At 40.3% G+C, this 22818-nt stretch overlaps 1 protein-coding gene across 1 annotated transcript; it reads right to left on the bottom strand.

The window, feature by feature from the left end:
- Nucleotides 1-958: 958 nt before the first annotated feature.
- LOC140949916 (dynein axonemal assembly factor 8-like) lies at nt 959-22804 on the bottom strand. The gene is made up of 13 exons (XM_073399072.1): nt 22501-22804; nt 21325-21516; nt 19778-20329; nt 19159-19220; nt 18117-18852; nt 14216-14981; nt 12017-13731; nt 10967-11159; nt 10074-10168; nt 9137-9490; nt 6014-6099; nt 5542-5599; nt 959-3423 (listed from the first exon to the last, which is right to left on the bottom strand). The coding sequence occupies exons 1-13, from the start codon at nt 22675-22677 to the stop codon at nt 3358-3360; spliced, it is 5052 nt and encodes a 1683-aa protein (XP_073255173.1). The 5' UTR covers nt 22678-22804; the 3' UTR covers nt 959-3357.
- Nucleotides 22805-22818: the final 14 nt, after the last annotated feature.

The raw sequence follows: 22818 nt of genomic DNA on the forward strand, positions 1-22818 counted from the left end.
CGAATAAAAGAACGTCACGTTAAAAAAGCGTGGAAACAGTTCGGTGCTTTGCTCAGTGATATTCTGAAAACAACAACCACTCACTTACATTGAGATCACCAGTTATAATAGCCTTGAAAAAAAGCCGCTTTCCATAAGATCCTTTTTACCGATAACATTTTGTGCTCTTAAATAGCTTAAGTGCTCTATTCTATAATTTGCCTTCTTAAATGCAAAAATCTCAAATTAAGGTGCATCGAAATGAAAAGTGACTGGCATCAAAAATAAATAGTATTGGCTCTGTTTTCTATACCGATCCTTTTACAGTAACCGACGATAGGTGACGTGGATTATATAAGTGATTACATCGATTACCTCGAGACAAAGAGAACACTTGTCCGATGTATAGTACAATTACAAAGCGTTGTCCAGCTTTATAAAGTTTGCTGATCAATTGTCAAGAAAATGTCAAAACTTAAAACGACATACGTAAATTTTATGCGAACAGGCATAGGCTGGCGGTGGGGCTCTTGTAGATAAAAATAGCTTTAAAGTTTACCCAAAATATAACCGAAAGTCAAATATACACGCCCAAAGAGGAAACAGTCGTCATAATAGTTCTTTGACAATACTTTATTTTCGTTCCAAGGATGACTATGTAATGAACGATGGCAATATAAGGGGGACAAAATGAAACCGATATACCTTCGTTTCGTTTTCAGTGATAAAACCAATCCTAAGGATCGCAAAAGGCAAAGCAAAATAAATTTCCATGACAAGAAGAACTGTTTTCTACTTCCCAACCCCAAAATTGAGTGTTAAAAACTATTTTTGAGAGGGAATGAATGAGTCTTGGAATATGAAAGCCCTGTACATGGAAGAGACGCATAAAAACACGCCACCAGACCTTCCACTTTTTTATGTCAACATAGTAATTTTAGCGCGACTCAACTTTTTCGGAGAAAATACGTCAGCTTAGTTAAGCTCTTTTTATACTTTTATTTTTGTTTGTATTCTATGGAAAATCTACAAACATACTAAATAAAGATTAATTACGTACCAAATAAATTAAGAGATTCAATATCAGTCATTGTTCTCTTCAGAGTCAAACTAATTCCGTCAAATATCACAAGCTATTTTAACAATCAATAATAAATACGTTCACTGTGAAAATATACAATAGCCCCCAAATGCTCTTGAAATTTACATCATACATATGTACAGCACAAAATCGCCGCGACTTCAGTAAATAGAAACTTATTTCTTAAATAGAAAAAACTGCTAGATAACTTTCCGTCGCGGCACCATATTTCACCGGCAGATTCAAAAACAGTCAAAAAGTTAAAACCACATACAACATACTCAATATCGCCGGAAAGTACAGCTGTCTAGCTTTTGCATGACCGTTTTCTTTAACCACTGCGATGCGTAAAAGAAAGTTACAGAAAAAAAAGCCGGCTTGCAAAGCCGCAACTGTAGATTGCATTAGACTAATTGATGGTTGGGGGCGGAACTTTGAAAAACTTTTGAGCTAAATAGTTTTGTTTTTGAAAGAAAAACCTTGATTGCAATCCGTTCTAATCTTCATCAATTATTGCCCATCCCTTCCTCCTTTAGCATTTGCCTTGTTATTTTATAAGTCATCCCTCTATGTTATGGCTATTTTTTGACTTCCTCAGGCCGGTCAGTTCCGACTATCTGAATTTGGCAATGATTCACGAAACAGCTCCTAAGGAAATAAGTTCGTTGTCTCTAAGGCTACCTTAGTAAACTTGCCGAAGGATTTTAAGGTTCAAGATTTCGCGTTTTTGAAAGAATGATCGTGTTTGACAGCCGGGGTTGACAGTGAATAGTTTGTTTGTTTGTACTGGCGCACTCGACAAAGTCTATGAAAGCTCTCCTTTTGATTCCACAACAAGAACGTAAAATATGAATAATAAGTTCTTTGACGCGATTTTTTAAAATACCAGAGGAAAAAGACAAAGCCTGCTAGTCTCCGGTATGAAAGAGATCCAAAGACCACAAGAATAGATCTATCTTCGTCATTGAGGTGAACGAACCATAAATAAGTTGTTACAAAGTATAGGAAGTACAATATAGAACGCCAAAATAATTTACTCCGACGCATATGCACGTAACTTCGAAAGAAAGAGCCCGCGAGAAAATACAAGTGTCACTGTAAGCAAGAGAATTACCGACGAGGGTTTTGAAAGTTGTGTTGAGCTGTTTGTGTTATAAGACTCAGATATAAAGTTCCGTTTTTGAAGCATAATATCAATCGGCAGACCCCAAACAGACCGTCCACTAAGCAGCCAGCTGCTATAAAAGTTTTCAATACACGCCTCTAATGGAGTAGGCGTAGAAATTAATCACTCGTAAATCCAGACAAGCTGTAAAACGTGGAACAATAATTTAAGGCGAGGCGGGTAATGTAATCTAAAGACCGCGCGCGAGCAGGCTCTCCATTTGGAGGCTCGCGGGAGGTTACTCGAGAGCCGCACGCGAAAGGAAACAAATTGAGAGCTTGCTCGCATGGGCGAGATAGGGTCACTGCTAGTAAACTAACCGTCTTAAAACCCTTTACCCGTGAACGATGATCAGTGACTAATTTCTCATTTTTTAAATCGGGTATTGATCAGGATAAGATGTTGTGAGAATCAAGTAAACGATCAACCAAATTTTGCATAACTTAACTTCTCCGCATGTCTGCTGTCAAAAATGTATGGCGATAAGAAAGGAGAACTTGTCCTTCGACTTTCGGGTTAAACGGGTCATCACTTACACTAAGCATCCTAAATCGAATTAATTTTCAGTATTATTGAGGAAACTACAAAATTCCACCACTCAATAAAAAATAAAATACCACAGGAAACTTATAAATTAACTTCTCCCAAAATAAACGTTACGAGGAGGCAATTAGACAATGCGGCTTCGCTACTCTTTCCATTCACTCATTTGGTTAAGAAGGGGGAAATTCACTGGCATCCCGCCCCTTAAAAAGCTATTTTAATTACGCGGAGGTTATAGCAGTCAGTGCTAAAATAACACGACTGAAGGCTGAACTCTGGAAAAAGCAATAGGGAAACCGCGCTAACATTCTGCTCGGTAACTGAGATAATAGGATTTACAACTTTCGGAAATGTCCTTAAGTCGCTATCAAAATGAAAGCGCGTAGGTGAAGTAATCTGGAGAAGATATCTTTAGCGGCTTCGTCGGTCAAGTAAATGTCGGAAAATTTTCCAACGCCTAATTTCACCCAGTAACAATTGTACTTCCGATGTTCCGGTGCCATTCATTTCCTATCGTTGCCCGTCAGTTCAGAAAGATTCCCTGGATTCTGCAACATTCTTTGGGTCGTGGAGGAAATCAAAGAAGATTTCATGTTATCCGCGCTTTTCGGTTGGGAATTAACATCTCGAAAAAGCATTCTATCATTCGCTCGGCCTGTGAAAAAAAAAAAAGAACGCATAGGTTAGAGCCATCATATTTAACTTGTTCTAATCAAAGGCGCAGTATTTTTTGGCATATCTCGCGATTCAAATAAGGGTGCGTTTAATTGGTTGCATTCCACAGTAAATATGGACATGTAAAAAGTTGTTGCCAATTCCTTTCATCAAAGCCATTAGAATGCTACAACAGGATTTTTTTACTAGAGAGAGTAATTTCAGTTTCTGGTTCAGAAATAGGGTGCTCCGTATATGTGAGAATACGACCACACTAAAGGCGGAAGACGTAGAAAGACGCATCCTGATCCACGAAATTAAAGCTATTAAAGCAAAGTCTAAGTTAGAAAAAAGGCATTATTTAAAGCAGCCATTCAGAAGGATGCTGAAAGGGAAGGACAGCTCGAAAACGTAAGGTGGAAACTTTACACGCAATCAATGATCTACGAAAATTAAATTCATTGAAGCCAAGTCTGACAGTAAGTTATGGGTTAAAATACCTAACGTAGTGTAAGTAACCTAAGACGCCCATTTAGAAGGTTGCTAAGCTCGGCAAAACTTATCGGGTGAAGCAAGACAAGATTTTGCTGTCTATAATATTGGCTAGCAGGCTAAAAAAGGTATTCATGTTAAAACCTTGATCTATTTTCCACAACAAATTTTCCAAGATTTCAGAGATGAAAGGCCTTTTTGTAGGCCTTTTTTGTGGAGAACTTTTAAATTTTGTCGAAAAACAAAAACAGCCTCAAATGGTTATACCCTATAGAGAAGGAGAAATAAAAAGGAAACTTTGCGGAATTTTTCAACGCAAAAAGGTGCCTTTCGTAGCAATTTCAAATGTTTTCAATAGCGCAGCTGTGTTTCAGATGAAATTTTTCTATTTCGGTCTGGCAAATACGAAATTTTATCCGTTTGAGTATACAAAAACAATAATAGCTAAAGAACGAATGGAATTTTACTTGAGTAGTAATTCATAGAACAATTCATAGAACGTAACGCCTTAAAAAGGCAAGAAGCCAACAAATGCCCCTAAAAAGTTTCACAGCTGCTGAAAATCAAACAACGGGGACTTAGGTTGTATAATGAGCGACACACCCACTGATACCGCTGTATTTTAGAGTAGTTGAAACTTTCCTAACGGATACCTCTGTGATATGGACACCTTTTTATAATGTTCCCTGTTTTAACGGGTGGGGGGCGGGAAGTCCAAACCTCTTATCTGTCTGTTTAACCCTTCCTCTTTTGACATTGGCCAAAATGAGAAAAAACATCACAACTTAAATTTGTTTTGTAACATCCTGAGAAGCTCTTCGAAAAATAGCACTATACCGAAGTTCTACCGAAAAGGTTTCATTTAAAATGGTACTGAGCACCATAGAATTTCGTTCACAAATTCAAACGTTACATTAACGAATCTCACCAGCATCATACAATATAAGGGCGGAAGGATTTTAGAGGATTTGGTGAAAGCTGTATAGTGAAACTTTAAATACCTCCAACTATAAGGTATTAACGGAAGTCCGAGATTAATACGCAACCAACCGCCAAGGACGTGAGTGTATATTCTGAGAGACTGTTCGGAATATACATCTCAACGAACGTCGAACTGACAATCAAAAGAATTATTCCCGCCCACTGATCAAGAAACTACTTCCGACGTCTCCTAGTTTAGTTAATTATTTTTCGTGGTTTTAGCTTTCTGTGTAACTGTATTTTTTTTAATTATTATTGTAACATTGACTCTGAAAAGCCCTGTGGGGACGAGCCAATAAAATACTTATGTATGTATGTAACTTTGAACATTCTCGTTATTCTTATAAGTAAAAAGATTTAGATGCCCTCCTCAGTCTTGGGTCCGCAGTGATGTATCATGCTCTGCTCATGGTAACCATCTGGTATCTCAGTCCTTTCACCAGCCTCGCCGACTAGCCCTTTCCTTTGTACCATTCTGGTATTCTTCAGTTAGTCCCTCATACCAATTTGTAACATCAGTTGCTCATAACAAATGAAAACAAACACAACGGGCATTCGCACTTCTCTCGCAAAAAGGGAAGAAACTCTGACAGCAAATGAGAACAAGCACTAATGGAAGTTGGTCACCTGCAACTTTTAAGATTACCTCTTTAAGCGTCCTCCCTGCTAACATGTAATTTCCGGACTTTTTCAATTTTGGAGAGCTGCAATTATAATTTAAATAGTGCGTGTTTTAGTAAAAGTGTTAAGTTTATTAAGTCTCTGTTTACTTCTTTTCTTTTGTTTGTTATTGTTGATGTTGTTGTTGCAGTTGCGCGGTTACTTTTATTAAACGAGGAACTTCTAATATTTGATAACTTAGTTCCGAAACCCGTAGTAGAATGTCGACGGCTACCACTTTTCCCGCCAAAATGACGCTTCACGCGTGCGCACTACTTAATAAACCATGAACCAATCCTTCCATCGATTTTGAACGCACAAACACTTCTCATTTTTAAGAACTCCTGGGTGCTTATACTAGGTTAAGAAATTAATATAATATTTTAAATCACAGTTACCCTGCGTTAGTATCTTCCTCCATCTTTTTATTATAAACCCGACGAATTATATGCACTCACCTGTCACACAGTGTATCATAACATGTGACAGCACCGTCACGCAACACAGCCATGACAATACAAGGCGTCTTGGAAAGTTGAGCAGCCTAATTTACAAAAAAATAGAGACATTGATAATGATATCTTCGTAATTAGAGCAAAGTTTAAAACGCCATGCTTTGAAAAAAAAAAAGGAGAGAAATTAAGTGCAAGAGTAGCAACGCAAATTACCGCAGATAACCTGAGCCTCCCCGCAGACGTCCTTTGGGGTTCGTTCGTCACGCATTCATTTCCCCCCCAATGAATGCGCACTGGTTTTCTGCAGAAAGACCTGAGGCCTTACTTCTGACCACGTTTTGAGTGCCACTATCATCTTCAGAGCTAGAGCGATTTTCGTATGACCTTCAAATGAAAACGCGCGAACAAAACAGAAACAACAAGCGAACGGAAATAAAGCGATTTGATTGGTTTATCGAACGGATACAAACACACGTTAAGCGAACGCTCGGCTGAAAATCTTCATGCCCGAAGAACTTTCTAGAAATCGCTTTGACGTCATACTGTAACACGATTGGTCAATCGAACAATGCCTTCTCCATATTAGGGTTTTCTTGGGTGTGAAAACGAAGAGTCCATGTTTTGTTCTTTTCATCCATTGGCTCATAAAACAAATAACAAACACTTACCGAAACCATTTTTCAAGAACATACGAAAATCTCTCTATCGCCTAACAGAGAGCTAACTTAGCATTTTAAAATAAAAATATACATTTATATATACTGGAGTGATGAACAACTAATAATAAAAATAATAATAACAGTTATTTCTATAGCGCCATAATCAATATGGGTATTGACGTGTCTTACAATTAGTAGTACTGCACTACAACGATGCTGACCTGCAGAATTCATATTGTCTGTGGCAGGAAGTAACAGCGAATGCTTCAGGTTAACGAGGAAAGTAACTTCCGAGATGGCAAATATGCGTGCACACAAGAGTAACCTCAATATTAACAGGCGGTATAGTTTGTCAAGTCATTGAGCAGCGATACAAGGTCTTTAAACGGGTTGGGTGATGGTATTTTCAATGCTTTGCCTACTTATATTTTTTTATCTGCGAGCTTTAAACTACAAATGGTTTTAAAAGAGAAACTCCTTTTATAAGAGAGCTGATTAAAGTAAAGGCGTTTTTGAGTGCAGCACGTCTACCGGAAGTGATGCATTTTAAGTTTTTTTTAAATATCCCTTGACACTAACAAATTTGTATTACTAAGTGTCTTTACTCTTACAGAGACGATTTGCCTGACGGAATTTTCGGGCAAAACCATGAATGGCAAAAGTCCACTTCCGGTTGATCGACGTGCGTCGCTCAAAAACGTACTTGCTTATGCTCCCTATTGACAAAATCATTGCCTCATAACACTGATAACAAACATATATGAATGACGGAGCCTTTTGAGTCACCCAAGGATACAAACTGAGAAAAAAAGTTGGTTCACTGTTTTTAAAGTTTCTCTGTAAATAATCAGTTTTTAAGTTCTTAAGTTTACCTATCCTTGCTACTTTTTGGCTTTTCTGTCCTTCTTCGTGTGATTTCTTACGGTTTCAAGTACCTATTTTGATGTTTAGGTTGCATGCCAAGGGCTCCCCTCCACTTTTGACCAGAGGCTCCTTCTTTCCCTTCCCCTCCCCCAGAGTCTGCGCACGTACGGCCGTACCGTCACGAGTCTATCACGTGATTACCGAACGAAAAAGGCTGTCCATGGTCTATAGAGCGTTTTCATCCAAATAACCAGCATCTATGCAAATTTTTTGGAACAAAAGAAAGCGTTTGCATAAGTAAAGAGTTCAACTCCCACAGGACTGGTTTAGGACACCAACATGGCCGTCGTTTCATTGTTTTGGGACACCAATATGGCCGCCGTGACGTCATATGAAAACACCCTATAAAAAACTGTACTGATCCAAAACAGCTATTATATGTGATTGATCCGTTATGGACTGAAATTGCCTAAAAAGTGCCAATAGTGATGAATTTGTTAACGTTTTCCCAAATAATTTTCTCACAGGTTCCTTGACAAAAACAACTTCTAAAAATCCAGTGCTTTGATTGAAGATTATGTTTAGTGACTTGACTTCTGCGATCACACAACATTCACCTGTCATTAAATGGAAGGTGAATTAGTGTGACTGAGAAATCAAACCCGTCCGTCACCGACAGCTCACTAATTCTTAACTACAATGATTTGCAAGTAGTAAAGCCTTGTTTTACATCTACAATGCAAGTACAAGTGGAGCAAAAACCCAGGCACAGACAATTGCTAGTCATGTTATTAGGAAAAAAGCACCGATTACTGTATTTAGCAAGTTACTGCGACGCACGTGTTACTTGTGCCTATGCTTACGATGTTAGGCAATAACATCGTCAATCACAGTTGTGAAATTGTTGTGCATTGAATTAAAGTGCTAGATCTTTTCGGCATTCCTATGAAGAAAGGCATCAGCTAGAGGCTTGGGCTGACCAAACACAGTGATTTGTATGAAACTGTCCATCAATAATCGTGTTATGTCTCTGAAACGAAATGCTGCAATTCCAACCTCGTCCCCTGGGCGCTTTTCCAAAGCCAGGGAAAAGCGCCCTGGGGTCGATGTTGCTGCAATTCGCCACATTAGAAACGAGAAGGAAACTGGGACGAGTTAACTTTCGCAAAGACTTCTGGGACTGTTACTAGGGACAGGGAAAAATTGGCCAAAAGCTGAGCGGCGCGTCATCAGTAACGATCCCAGAAACCATTGCGGGACACGTTTCGGCTAGAGTCCCCTTTTCTTTTCTCAAGTCGAATGGGAAATGCTTTGGTTATTCTAAAATTTAAAGTTAAAAATTACATTAGGCTGATTTAGCAACAGAACGGGAACATAAGTTGACGACAGGAAAGCGCGCGAAAAGGATTGAACGCGATTTGCGGTGCCCAATTGGAGGCTCTGCAATTGGTCAAGCCAGTCGTTTGATTATATTTGCGCGCGCCGTGGTCACTGCCGTCGCGTTACCTTTGCTAAATCTGCCTATTAGCGGTATGCCTACAACCTAGATTACTTAAACACCAAGACACTTCACTGAGATGAACACAAGAGGCTACGCCCTTACAAGGTGATGAGCTTTCCAACCAGCAGGCAAACAACCGCTGTACAACTTGGCACAGTCTGCGGCCTCGGCCACTCCAAGAAGCAGCAATCGTAGCCCAATGAAATGAAAGCCAGCGGTAAGTAGCGCTTCTATGATCTCTCCATAGTTGATACTAGCTACCCGCCGACTGCTATGCTGAGCTCGGCAATCGAGCATTTGCGGCAGTAATAATAAACAGTTGATCTCGAGCAAGGAACTTGGTAGTAAAGTCATTCCTGGGCCAGTATCGACTTTGGCTTGTTCTTCAGCGGTTAGCTTCACCAGCTCTCTCTTGGCTGTGACGCTGAAAATATCGTCCAGTGCGAGGCATGGGATCTAGAAGCAGAAATTAAAACCGTTGAACATGCATGAAATTTAAAAGTAATCCTAGTTTATTTGGGGTTTTATTCTGCGAACTATACTGATATGGGAATTTTTGTTTGCATAATCCGTGACAATATATTTGGCTTCCTGTAACTATTTTCGTCTTCTACTGAATACACGACAGCTGACACGATTTGTTGATGTGCAATCTGTCTGGCCAACGTTAACATAAAAAGGTACTTGGAAAGTACTTACAGTAAACTGATCAATAAAAAACAGCTACTAGACGGCGATTGCGATTAACTGAAGCGAACTGACTGACCGACAAAATAAAATCTCTGCTATATGCGGTATGGCTTTCACTGCTCCAATCTCGTTCCCAGAGGCCGCGATCCTCCGCTGGACAAAAGTAACAGAGGCTCTGGAGACAAGATTGCCATTGCTCCAGTGTGATATAACTCTGCGCATGCGCAGGTACTGGCCACAGCGCGGAAATCACGGAGTTGCTGCTTTCTAACCTTTTTGTTGAATTTTTTTTTCGTTTTTTCTGTTTTCTTTTCTTTCTTTTTTTTTTCGTTTTTTCTTACTGACATACCTCTTCTGCTTTGAGGTCGATGGAAGGTGGACAGCAAACGCCTTCAGCAAACAGAAGCTTCACATCTCTGATAGCTTCCTCGTATGTAGCAGATCCTGGGATAAAGTGACCGTGTAAGAAATTATGAGTATGGAAAAACCTTCAAATATGATGAGTAGACTGGTAAACAAGTGCATTCAAGATTCGGAAACTCCTATTTTAGTTTCGTTTTGTTGTTGTTGCTGTTGTTTTTTGTTTTAGAGGTTATGGCTGAGGTCGAGCGAATCAAATACTAGGTGAAAGACTGGCTATCATTTCAGCTATAACAAAGATTGCCGGATAAAGGTACAATCTTAAGAATATGTTAAAAGGTATGGAGGTTGTCATGTCTAGTCACTAGAAATTACAGATTCTTCCCCTTATTCCCAAAGAAACAAAGTCCCGCTGGATCATTCTCCCCCCACCAACTGGACAACATTGACCAAGGTGGGGTGAGGGAACGGGTCGTTACGGGACAAAAACCGCGGGATGGACGCACTGCGGGTAAGATAGTGTAAAAACACTTTTTGTCCAAGATTGTAGCTTTGAATATTACTGAAGAGAGAATTAAGACTCTATGCGTGACAAAGGGTGACAAAAAGAAATAATAAAGAGCTTAAGCTAAGGCGTTTTTGAGCGATGCACATCAACTGGAAGTGAGGTCTTTTTCATTTTAAAGCCCCTTGACAATACCAAATTTATATTTCTGAGTGCCTTGACTATTATAGAGATGATTTGTCCAAACATTTGGGCAAAACCACCGTTCAAAAATGAAAAAAAGACCACTTCCGGTTGACGTCTTTGCTTAAGCTCACTATTAAATCGTTTAGCCAAGAAAAATCAGCGTAAAATTTTCCCCATTTTCTTTCACGTACCGTAAAAGGCATTTCGAACAGAATCCTCTCCAAATGAACCTCGCAGAAAGAACTGAGACTGTCGCTTGGCCAGACGAGCATCACTGGGTCCCAGTACCTCTTGAAGACGCCCCACAGCATTTTCACGCTGTAGACAGAGCGCGAAGACGGGACCGGAAGTCATGTGACTAACATGACGCTGAAGGTCTTCCTTCTGCAATGTCACACCATGTAATTCAGTAAAAAGGGCGAGGGAATGATAGGATACATTATTATTCATTCAAAATATTTCTCCGTTTCTGATTGGCTCACATCCTACTGCTCAGTCTTCATAATCACTTGACCAAATTTGGAAGACGTTTGCGATATTCGGAAAGTGACGTCACTAGTACAGAATAATCGCCACAAAAAGGAAGGGCAACCGAGAAGCTCTGGGGACGAGGTTGCATTGTTTTGGTGGAGCAGTAAATGTTCCACCAAACGGAAACATAAACTCTGGTGATCTATGGTGAGATCCATATGGCCAAAATTTCCTATCTTTTGCAACTATCGAAAAAATAGGCCAAAATCTAACTACAAAATGTGATAAAGCTCGCTGATTTCTTCCCATCTATCTCATTCAACGTTGATTTTCAAGAAGCTGAAGCCCAAATACTCTTGTGGAACCAACATTGGGGAAGGGGGGGGGGTTGTAGGGTGCAGTACGTGAACTCGCATGTTAGGGTTCGCACGCGATCCACCCATATCTGACTTCGCCTGGTCTTTGCGGTTATTTAAGCGGTAAATAATTTACGTTCGTTTGAGCGAAGCGAATTAGAACGTAATGTGACTGACAGTGTAGTTCAGTGGAGCTTTCACTCCATGCCTAAACGCATGACAACTAGAACATGTTGCATCTTTACGCAGTTTTCCTTTTCTTGTAACTAAGTTTTCAATGTTACAAAGGTCAACTAAACCGCTTAAGGAACAATAAACTATCTCCATAACGTTTATAAAATTGCTTTTCAGAAAAATTGCCCACTCCTGGTGATGTTTCGTATAGAAATAAGAGGAAAATTTGCCCATTCTTACCTGATTAGCCATCAAAGTGGATGCGTCTACAGACGACAGGATCATCATTTTCATGCCAGCTACGGAGAATCCCTCCTGACCAAGGCGTTTGAGCACTTTGCCAAGATGCTTAGACGCGATGCCTGGCTTCAGAATACATACTGTGGGTATAACGCGGGGTTTTTCCAGCAAGCTCTGGAGAACTGGCATATCCTCATATCTTAGCGTCTCCACACTGCCCAGAGAGGCCTTCAATGGTAACTTGCTGAGAGCCATTCTCCTGTTTCTCTGTTTCCTGGAACCGTCAGCGTCATTCAGGGACTCACTGCTACCACTAGAACCACTTCTAACTACTCTCCGGGGTGGGGGCAGGAGGTGAAGGTTCCTACGCGCTGATTGGTCGGAGAACAATTCCCTGTCAAAGAAAACGACTGACAGCTGCCGGCAAGCCAGTTCAGGCGTGCAGGACATGAGCATTTCTTGGGAAACGATGTCTTTAGAAAGTTTTGCCTTGGTCAGATCTGAATGCGATTCTACAAAGCGCTGCAGCCGCACAAAAGCGTCGACTCCTCTCAGAGCTAAGACCAACGCAGGGCCCGATGTCAGGCTTTGGAGGCTTCTTTTCCACAACGCGTCACCAATCTTACATGGGGTAAACTCTTTAGCCTGATGAATGGATAGCGAAGAGAGAAGCTTGAGCCCTAAAAGTTCAAATCCACAACTGGAAGACAACTTTTCTTTCGTTGCCTCTAGCCCTTCTCTTTCTAGAAGAAGCTCACTAAGAACCTCTCCAGCAGAGATGGTAGCTTTCTCCTTCAACAGCGTTACAACGCAGACTTGCTCTAGTTCAGGATTTGAGTGAAAAGCATGCCTCAGAAGATCCACAGGGTAGGCAGCTGGGTCCGGACAATGCGAAAAATCACCGCCAAGGTGTTTGAACATGGAGTCAGTATAAGGCACGCAGAGAAAACTCGACTGAGGCAATCCGATGGAGTCTGCAAGTGGTTTGAGAACTGATATGGCATGATGAATTGCGTTTTCACGTCTGAGTAAGAGAATTGTAGATGCCACTGGGGACGGTGTCTTTAAGACGCCATTCGATTGCTTTTCACGTCTGGGACAAAACGCGGATAAAACTTCAGGCGCAAGACCCAATCCGCCAAAGTGATTAGGATTTAATCGCAAGCGTTTGATACCTTGAGGACTAAAGCCTTTTTCAAAGCACATGCAGAGCACCTTTCCTAGATACCTAAAGGGAACAGCTGGTGAAAGGACGAAGAAAATGCCTGTGTCAATGACTGAGGTCAAAAAGTGCGGTGGCGGTCTGCAAGTGGTGTAAAGGGAACTCGTAAGAAGTTCCTGGGCTTTGGCAGCATTCCGTCCCTTTCCACTAGGCGAAACTTTATTTTTCTTATCATCCACCTCCAAAGGATCATTAGACCCGATGTTTACAACACCACTTTCCGGGACCCGACCTCCAAACCATCGTGCTAGAGAGGTCCCCGCACTCTGCGAATTTCTTGGGCACCAAAATAAGTGGTCTGCCTTTGCTCCGTTGCTGTACAGGGCTCGTAATGAGTTGGGGTCCGTTCGTTGTGCGAGTTTAGCATCCACAGGACCTACCTCGTCCTGCCACCTTGAGATGGCCTGGGGACCACGAAGTGCAATCACCAAGACGGAAATCTCGGCTGGCGTTTGTTCAGGTAGCAATGAGAGCGGAAGTGGAGACTCATTCGCTGTAAAAAAAAGGAGCCCTTAATTAACTTATTGACTGTGCTCTGTTGTGTAGTAAAGTACACAGGAAGCGTGTTATATCTGAAGTTTACTAAAATTTCTCTTATCCTCTGTTCGCTAATCTATTTAATTGCTTACTTACAGTATGACTGTGTTAGACTTGTTCAGGCAAAAATCAATTCAAGGTCATAAGAAACTCCCTGTTACAAACAAAGGTCAACGAAAAAAGGGTCGTTCCAGAGGCTGATCAACTGCAAACAAGGGATCGCTTCCATGGAATATCTACCGTATATTTAAATCTAACGTTTATTTCTAATTTATTTGAAACTGGCTTTCCTTTGCTTTAGCAACAACGACGGCGACGGCAAAAGGAACGTCAAATACGCAATAATTTCCTTCAACATTTGCTGAATGGAAAGCAGTCTAACTCGGTTTAATCGAGAAAATATGGTGCACACAAAGACAAAGTCTACCGTCGATTTATACCTGATTTTTCCTTGGGATATTCTCTGTGGTAAGCCAGCCTTAGACCAGAAATATCCAAAGCCTTGCTGCGTGCGCGCATCAGCACATCAACCAAACAGAACGGCGAATGAAACACCGAATGCTGTAGCAGCATCACCGTGTTCTGAATCTCAGGTCCCTGGCAAATTTTACTTCCGGTTTTCTCTTCAGTCGGGTAATCGTCCAACTCCATTGTCTGCCAGAAGAATCCGGGCTTAGCTCCAAACACACGGTGCATGGCTTCGGGGTCGGAGTTCACAGTTAGCAGGGTGGATAAATTCCTCTTGCTTGTCATTATCTCTGTGAGGTATTCGGGAATAGGCGTGAATTCAGAAAAGCAAGCAAAGACAGTGTGTAGTGAATTGGTAGAGAGAAACTTGCTAACAGCCAGTCTAAAAGAATTGTTTGCTTTGGATTTCTTTTGGTTTTCCCCTATCTCAGCACGACTGCAAATCCCAATATCAATCTTGAGCTGTCCTTCATGCCAGCTTTGCTGAAAGCCTACGACATAGAAGGGTGCACCACACACCTCAGCATAATCTGTAGTGTTCACACTGGGAGTTACTAAACAGGCCAGAAAGGCCACAAGGTGTGAGAAGCAGTGTGTATCCGGAGTAGTCGCTCCTCTTGTTCCCTGGCGGATGACAGACAGCTCTCCGCAGCTTGATAGTTTGGTGCTTAACAGCAGATAAGAAGTATTTGCGTCATAATCTGGTAAACTGATAACATCACTCTCGTATGAGGCTTCCTGAGAACAGAGAATGGCGGCGCAAATATTACTGATTGAAAGGGATCTTAACCCTTTAAGTGCCAATAGTGATCAACATCAATTTTCTCCTACCAATCCCCATACATTGCCAAGAGGTAAGGTTATGAGAATTAACAAAGATTACGAAAGAGAAAATGCCTCGATCTTATATTAAATTCTCTCAACTAATTCTTAAAGGAAATGTATGGAGACCAGTTTGGAGAATTTGTATGTTGATATTGGGACTTAAAGGGTTGAAGGATTCAACCACACTGATTCAATGAAGGTTGCTTTTGGCATTAGGAATTGCGCACTGTGAAGCTATTGTTTGGTGGTCTCTTACATGTACATTGTAAGCAGGTCATTGCAGTGAATTCTATCTGCCCAGTGCTTAAAGCCCAATGGCCAATGACCTATTGCCAAAGCAACGTTTTATTGAATTATAAGTATCATGATTAGTAGTGCGTTAGAGACAGATGACAGTATTTGGTTTGTTCTCATTAGGGTACATCTCAGACATCTTCATCTGAAAATTCCCCTTGAAGTCCCCTCTTAAGCCATGCATGTCAGGGTTGCCCAAGCACTTATGTCACCCGGCGGGGGGGGGGGGGGGGCACTCCCTTATATAAGCCATACAGGTATGTGCCGCCCCAAAGGGTATGGTTTTTGCGATGTTTCCGACTGAAAACGGATATAGATTAGCCCATTTTGGTCTGGAAATGGGTATGGTTTTCAAGGAAACTACGGGAGTTTATAAACGTATTTATCGGTTCAATTCCAAATGAATCAGAAAGAAAGAGTAATATGTGAATTCGGAATGGATTTTAATGAATCCTTTTTGATCGAGCTCTAGTCTAAGAATGATGACTTAATTTCTACCTATACTAGGTATGAAAACGGGTATGGATTTAAGGTGACTCGACCCAGTTTTTTTGGGGGGGGTACCATCCTACTTTGAAGCTCTCTGGTATCCCCACCTTTACTTTTATCGTAAGTCTAACACATAGAATGGATAACATATAGATCAATCTACAATATAACATAAAAGTTTTGGCGATCGGAGTAAATGTCACGTGGTTATAACGCCACGCCCCTTTGAGGTCTGAGTCGAAAATCTGCTGTTGCGGGCATTTTTTCGTGAAAATCTCTCGGCTACACATAGTGCGCATTAGTGCCTTACGCTGAACAGAGTTTCACCAAAATCGCAAAGACCCAATTCGAGAAATTCAGCGGTTTCCAAATTTAGGTCATAATTTATGCGAAAATGATAAGCAAACTTACACGGATTATATCTAATAAACTATGAGATTCATCTCTTTATTTTGGACATCGTTTTAACAGATGGGTCCTTGCAAGTCAGCAAAACGCTTTAGGGCCTTGTAAATGCGCGCGATTTCAAGCAAAGCAAACATATAGAAATTATAGTTTTCGCTATTTGTTGACGTTTGTCAGCGTTTAAGAGTCCTTCTCACGAAAAAAGCATTTTCTTAAAAATTCGTAGTTTTTTTTCCTTCAAATTTTTTCAGGGCCACAATTGATTAACTAACTACCCGGACTCTGAATTTCATGGTCATTGAAAAACTGTGACATTATCTTCTATAAGCCCAAACTTGAGTAAACGTTGAAGATTTTTAGCGTTTTGACTGAGTTTGTGCTTTGGGAGTTGTCTATTGTTTCTAGTCTGTCATTATACAGCATTCTTGTTCAGCACGCGTGCAAAGACCGCGCTTGGCTGACTTCCGAATGCTCACCGAGATATAATAATTTTGGTACAGTGAGACAGGCCATCGCTTGATACATAGAGGTTTAAGTCACAATTTTTAATCAATTCTCGTGCTTCTTGTGCCTTTGCAAAAAAATCAAGAAGTGCTACACACTAAATCTACTTACTAGTAAAAAAATATCATTTTTTCATAGGTTTAATGCAAGCCAATAATTAAACCAAGTCGTGACGGGAATATCTCGGTGAGCATTCGGAAGTCAGCCAAGCGTGGTCATTGCACGCGTGCTGAACAAGAATGCTGTATAATGACAGACTAGAAACAACAGACAACTCCCAAAGCACAAACTCAGCCAAAACGCTAAAAATCTTCAATGTTTACTCAAGTTTGGGCTTATAGAAGATAATGTCACAGTTTTTCAATGACCATGAAATTCAGAGTCCGGGTAGTTAGTTAATCAATTGTGGCCCTGAAAAAATTTGAAGGAAAAAAAACTACGAATTTTTAAGAAAATGCTTTTTTCGTGAGAAGGACTCTTAAACGCTGACAAACGTCAACAAATAGCGAAAACTATAATTTCTATATGTTTGCTTTGCTTGAAATCGCGCGCATTTACAAGGCCCTAAAGCGTTTTGCTGACTTGCAAGGACCCATCTGTTAAAACGATGCCCAAAATAAAGAGATGAATCTCATAGTTTATTAGATATAATCCGTGTAAGTTTGCTTATCATTTTCGCATAAATTATGACCTAAATTTGGAAACCGCTGAATTTCTCGAATTGGGTCTTTGCGATTTTGGTGAAACTCTGTTCAGCGTAAGGCACTAATGCGCACTATGTGTAGCCGAGAGATTTTCACGAAAAAATGCCCGCAACAGCAGATTTTCGACTCAGACCTCAAAGGGGCGTGGCGTTATAACCACGTGACATTTACTCCGATCGCCAAAACTTTTATGTTATATTGTAGATTGATCTATATGTTATCCATTCTATGTGTTAGACTTACGATAAAAGTAAAGGTGGGGATACCAGAGAGCTTCAAAGTAGGATGGTACCCCCCCAAAAAAACTGGGTCGAGTCACCTTAAGACGCTGGGTCTGGAAACAGGTGTGGAAAATAACATTTCTTAAGTCTGAATTAGGGTCAGGATTTTGGAGAACTACCCCCCCGGGTTATGTCAAAAGTGACTTCCTCCTAACCAAGTCATCAGGGACCTTACGAAACTACGATGGCGCCGGTAACGGGAACGCTTAAAACTCAGTATCTTTATGAAGCAAAACAACAACTCGTGGACTCGTGCACGTGGATCAAAGTTTTTTGTAAAATAATTTCTATTCCGTCCCAGCACAACTAGGGCGTGACAAGCAAAAAATGGCGGTGAAATAAATTAGATTCTCATCAGTCATTTACATTACCTCATGGAAGAGAACAGGTGTTGAAGGAGCAGCTGGGTGGTGCCCATGGGAAGATCTCTGAGGTTTTAAGTTCTGGAGACTCCTTAGAAGTCTCTGCCTTTTCGACTTCTCCTCTTCTGGTAGTACTTGTTTATGTGTAACACTGGCCTTCTTTAACTCCTGAGTCCTTGGTGAGCTCAGATCCTTCCTGACAATGTCATTGATAGTTCTCAAATCATTTCTCTGACTCGGACTAACCTTGCTATCAACAGTTGACTTATTTTCGCTCTTTGTGAAAGGTGAAGGAGTCTGTTCCTCGACATGAACAAGATCATTCTTTGGCGCTTTCTTGTCTAGAATTGTATTGTCTACATGCAGTTTGTCATTTTTAAGATCTGACTTATCTACCCACGCCTGCTTTGTGCCATGAACTACTTCACCTTTCGACACTTCACGAGTCTTTGGCAAATTTTCTGACTTCTGTGATGTTCCAAGCTCCGGCACCTTCTTTTCATTTTCAACAGCCACATGTACAGTCCTTTTGTCAGAAATTGGCTGCACATTTTTAATATGACATCTTTCAAATATCTCCTTGTTGGCTGGTTTCCTTTGGTCAACCACATTTTGATGCTGAACTGCGGAATTTTTAGTGTGGTTCTCTTTCTGCCTTGCACAGGACAAAGAAGCCTCTTTCGCCTTTCGCCTCTGATCCTGCCAATGTTGAAGGTCTTCTTCCTCATCAGAGCTGCTTGACAAACTGAAAATTAAATAAAAGTCAAGGTTATGTTATAAGTTGAAACTACCTTAATAGTGCAGCTTATTTCAAAGACATAGCTCTAACTAAACCCAAACAATGCTTAATAGCAAACAAGACTTAACAAAAATGGATACAACCAATGACCACTCTTTTTGATTAAACAACCTGCTGAACAAATAAAAAATGACATCCCTAGGGCAGCAAATGGAGTTGCTTGAGAAAACACAATCTTGAAATTTCCAGGGAACAAATTGGATCCTTCTACTCTGAAAAATTAAAACTGGAAAAATAATTTATGTTACTTACTCGGTGGAATTATTGCTGATACCTAGTATCCTGCATATTGAAGATGGTAATGTCTGGTGACTCTTCATGAAAAAAGATTAATAAACAGTTATTCATTTATGAGAGAAAATATATGGTCAGATCACAGATGGCCTGTTTTTAGGTGAAACCTAATGTTCACACACATTTTTACCACGACTGTAAATCATGTACAGAAAGATCCAACTTCAGCTAAATCATATACAGAAAGATCCAACTTCAGCTAGATCTTATTCTTAGCTGTAGCTTGCGTACTGAAGAAGACTGTGCTAGGCAGCTGAAAGCTTCAATCCTTGGTATATTATTTTCATCTAGACTTGTAAAATTCATGAATTATTCATTAATAAAAGTTACAACCAATCAATAGGTACACTGTATTATGACTCCTCTATATTGGGCTATTCTGTCATAATATACAATAACAAAATTACAATGGGGCAAAAAAAAAAATTTACATCTGTTACAACAAGAAATATCTACATGAGTTTATATACAGTCATAAAAATTTGATTCAATCTAAGAAGAGTTTGCAAGAAAGTGGGTGAAGGCTTTCCTTGTAAAACTTGAAAGTCTTTTAAAACTTTTAAGTCATGATCACCACCTGTGAAGAAGTATCCTCCTCAAGGCTTCTTAAGTCCAGGAACACAGTGTCATTAGATCTGCTTTGAGTGGAAGGATCTAACGATGCTGTGACTCCTACAGAGGCCACAGATGGACTACTCATCACACTGACATCATGTGTCTTGTGGACAGCACTTTCCAAACTGCGTGGTGATAGGTGACCAGTGGGACTATTGGGTTCAGGAGCAGCGTCATTCTGTTGCTTTCTACTGAGTCTTATAAGCTCTTCCATTAAGCTGTTGCCACTGCCTTCGGAATCACTGTCGTCACTGTCACTGAGAGTGGGTGGAAATACTGGTGAGACAGTAACCTCATTAGTACGCTGGAGAAAATCACCAAGGTTCAAGTGCTTTATCAGATCAAATCTAAGCTCCACTTTATCAGGGTTATTGACATCTTGAGTAAGTGTCTCAGGAGATATGCCTTTGGATTTAGAGGTTTCAGAAAACAGGTCAGTATCAGCTGGAACTGTCATTTTTTCTAGAGTTGATGGCAGCGTAGCAGGTGAAGAGTCAATCAATTCAATGCTATCCTAAAGTAGACAGTTAATGAATAAACTGTTAGAAAACTTAAATAAATGGCTAACAATAGAGAGTTTAAGAATCAAGTATACGGCATACGGCAAACAGCAAACGTCAGATTCAAGTTGAGAATTTCTCAAAATAGAAAATGAGCTGATAAAAACAGCTCAAAACAATAATTGTTGTTGAAATAATGAACATTAAATGACAAGAAGGGCGTTATTATGCCCAACTCTTTCCTTGAGAACAATGACAACTTTACGCACTCATGAGCAGTGATTATGAGCAGCAGACAGGCAGATTCAGATCTACAAGCCAGTGGGATACCAGACCAACTTATCCAATACCTATTATCAAAGGGAGGTCTGACCTCAAATTAAAATAATTTTTCTTGCCCCTCCAGGATTCAGTTTGGCCTAAAAATATTGATGGCTTGGGCAACTTGGGAACCTCCCATGACAGCCTTATAACCATGTATAATGTTTTTTTGCAGAGAATGTACTGAACTCAAAGGCCCATGCACATACTTTTTTTGTGCCAGTAACCCCAAACTTACAAGGAGGGCATGGAGTATCATCATTGAATGTTATATATCACAGTTAAATTCATACCTGGGTTGATACTCAATTTTGCTCGTCTCGCCTCATGAATTAGGGCTGGGAGACAAAGGAAATTGAGAGTCAACCTAGGTTAAAAAATTTTATGTGAAAACATTTAATTTTGACCTGTAACATACACAGGGTAAGATTGTAGGGAGGAGAGCATCCAAAGAAGCAGATTTTTAAGGGACATTACATATTTGCAACCACCATGACCTAACTGGTTTGTAAAAACAGGTCATTATTACCAATATGTTGCACACCTTTCAAAAGATTTTACCACACAGTTTGGTGAGAAACTAAAAAAATTTTAACCTCCCCTTTATCCTATGGTCATAAAACCTTATCACCTCCAACTCTTAATTACATCCCCCAATTTTCAAAAAAGAAAATAAAGGAAAAGAAACCTGTTCACTATCTGAGAGTGATGAGCTGCTCCGTCCATCAGGGCTGACAAGGGACAAACCACTGTCTGAAGCATTGGCAAAAGGAGAAGAGACTTGCTCACTGTTTTTAAGGCTAGTTTGTGCCAAAATATCTGGGGACAGTGGCCATGCTTTTCTTGTATACAAGACTGGTTCTTCACTCTCATTGCTCTCCTGCAAAGCAATTTTATTGTGAAGTTAAATTGGATCCTAAAAACTTTTTAAAGATCTAGACACACCTTCTTAAAACAGACACCTAGAGTTGATCCCTACCTTTCTTTAGTCATTTGATTTTCTAAGAGGCAATTACCTCTCATAAGTTTGACACCTCTCGAAAATGGACATCTAGTATTGATTCTTGCCATTCTTAAACTTTTCTCAGGGTAAGAGAAAACTTTACGAATCATCTTCCCTTTGGACAAGCTATTAGTGAAGTTTACTGGCCTGGAGAAGTCCTGCAGGCCTGTGAACCCCTTGTTCCCTTACATTTACTTTATTTTGCTTGCCTATAGGACAAGTTGTAATTACTTGTATTGGAACATGCTAGCTCCCAGTGGGTTGCTCCTCCAGCCCCAAGCTATTTAGTCTCCTTCATGTCACTTTAGGGTCATCACTTAACGCTCCTCCCTCCTCTTTTGGGAAGGACTATTGTGTGATGACCCTGAAATCAAGTGCTACTTCTATTTGAAATGACTCTCAATTTGACTCTCAATGCTGTGCACCTCTTTAAGCCTGATACCCAGTGGTCAGGGTTGTCATTAGTAACGCGCAACCACCTTTTTTTGCCGGCTACTGTAGTAAAATCAGCTGGCTACTCTCAGTTTGAAAACGAGTCAAACATAATTTCCATGCAGTTGAATACATTATTTTGCCTGCAGCAATTTCATATTATTTCACTCAAATATGTAGTCAATACAATGGAGTCGAAACATGCATCCATAATAAATGTATGGCGCTGTACGGAAATCTTACCAAGTAGGTTCTTTTGACGTGATTAAACCTTAGTTGTCTGATATCGACTGTTACTTAAACCTTGAGAGTAAGTGTACATGTTGCCTAAGCAACAAAGATTGTCACAAGCTATCAGGCGGTTCAATTTTTAACGTAATTTCAAGGAAAGCAACTTTAGTACAATTTTGCATCTTGTTATTTCCTTACCTCTGAAGAATCTTCTAAGTCCAAGGTAGGAATACTAGCTTGAATATCAGCGAAAATGTCATCAAACACAGGCTTCAATTTACACGCACCGGCGGCAGTTTCAAAACCTCCAGGAACCCCAACTTCCTCCTCCAAACTTTCATCGCTGCTGGAGACAACCTCCTCTCTCTTCCACATAACTTGTTCAGAATTAAGGAACTTTAAAGAAACTACCTCTGGCTGGCTTGCATTTGCGCAAAACAACAATAAACTAAAGAAAACGAAATGAAAGTGTTTATAGCTTGGACAAAGTCTGACGCCATCTTGTCAAACGCAAAC

The sequence above is a fragment of the Porites lutea genome, chromosome 10 (assembly GCF_958299795.1).
Source record: "Porites lutea chromosome 10, jaPorLute2.1, whole genome shotgun sequence".
NCBI lineage: Eukaryota > Metazoa > Cnidaria > Anthozoa > Scleractinia > Poritidae > Porites > Porites lutea.

Coding starts and splice junctions, on each gene's coding strand:
- LOC140949916 (XM_073399072.1), bottom strand. CDS start 22,677: ATGTGGAAGAGAGAGGAGGTTGTCTCCAGCAGCGATGAAAGTTTGGAG. Junction 18,853..19,158: donor ATCAGCAATAATTCCACCGA/GTAAGTAACATA, acceptor TTTAATTTTCAG/TTTGTCAAGCAGCTCTGATG. Junction 11,160..12,016: donor CCACTTTGATGGCTAATCAG/GTAAGAATGGGC, acceptor GTGACATTGCAG/AAGGAAGACCTTCAGCGTCA.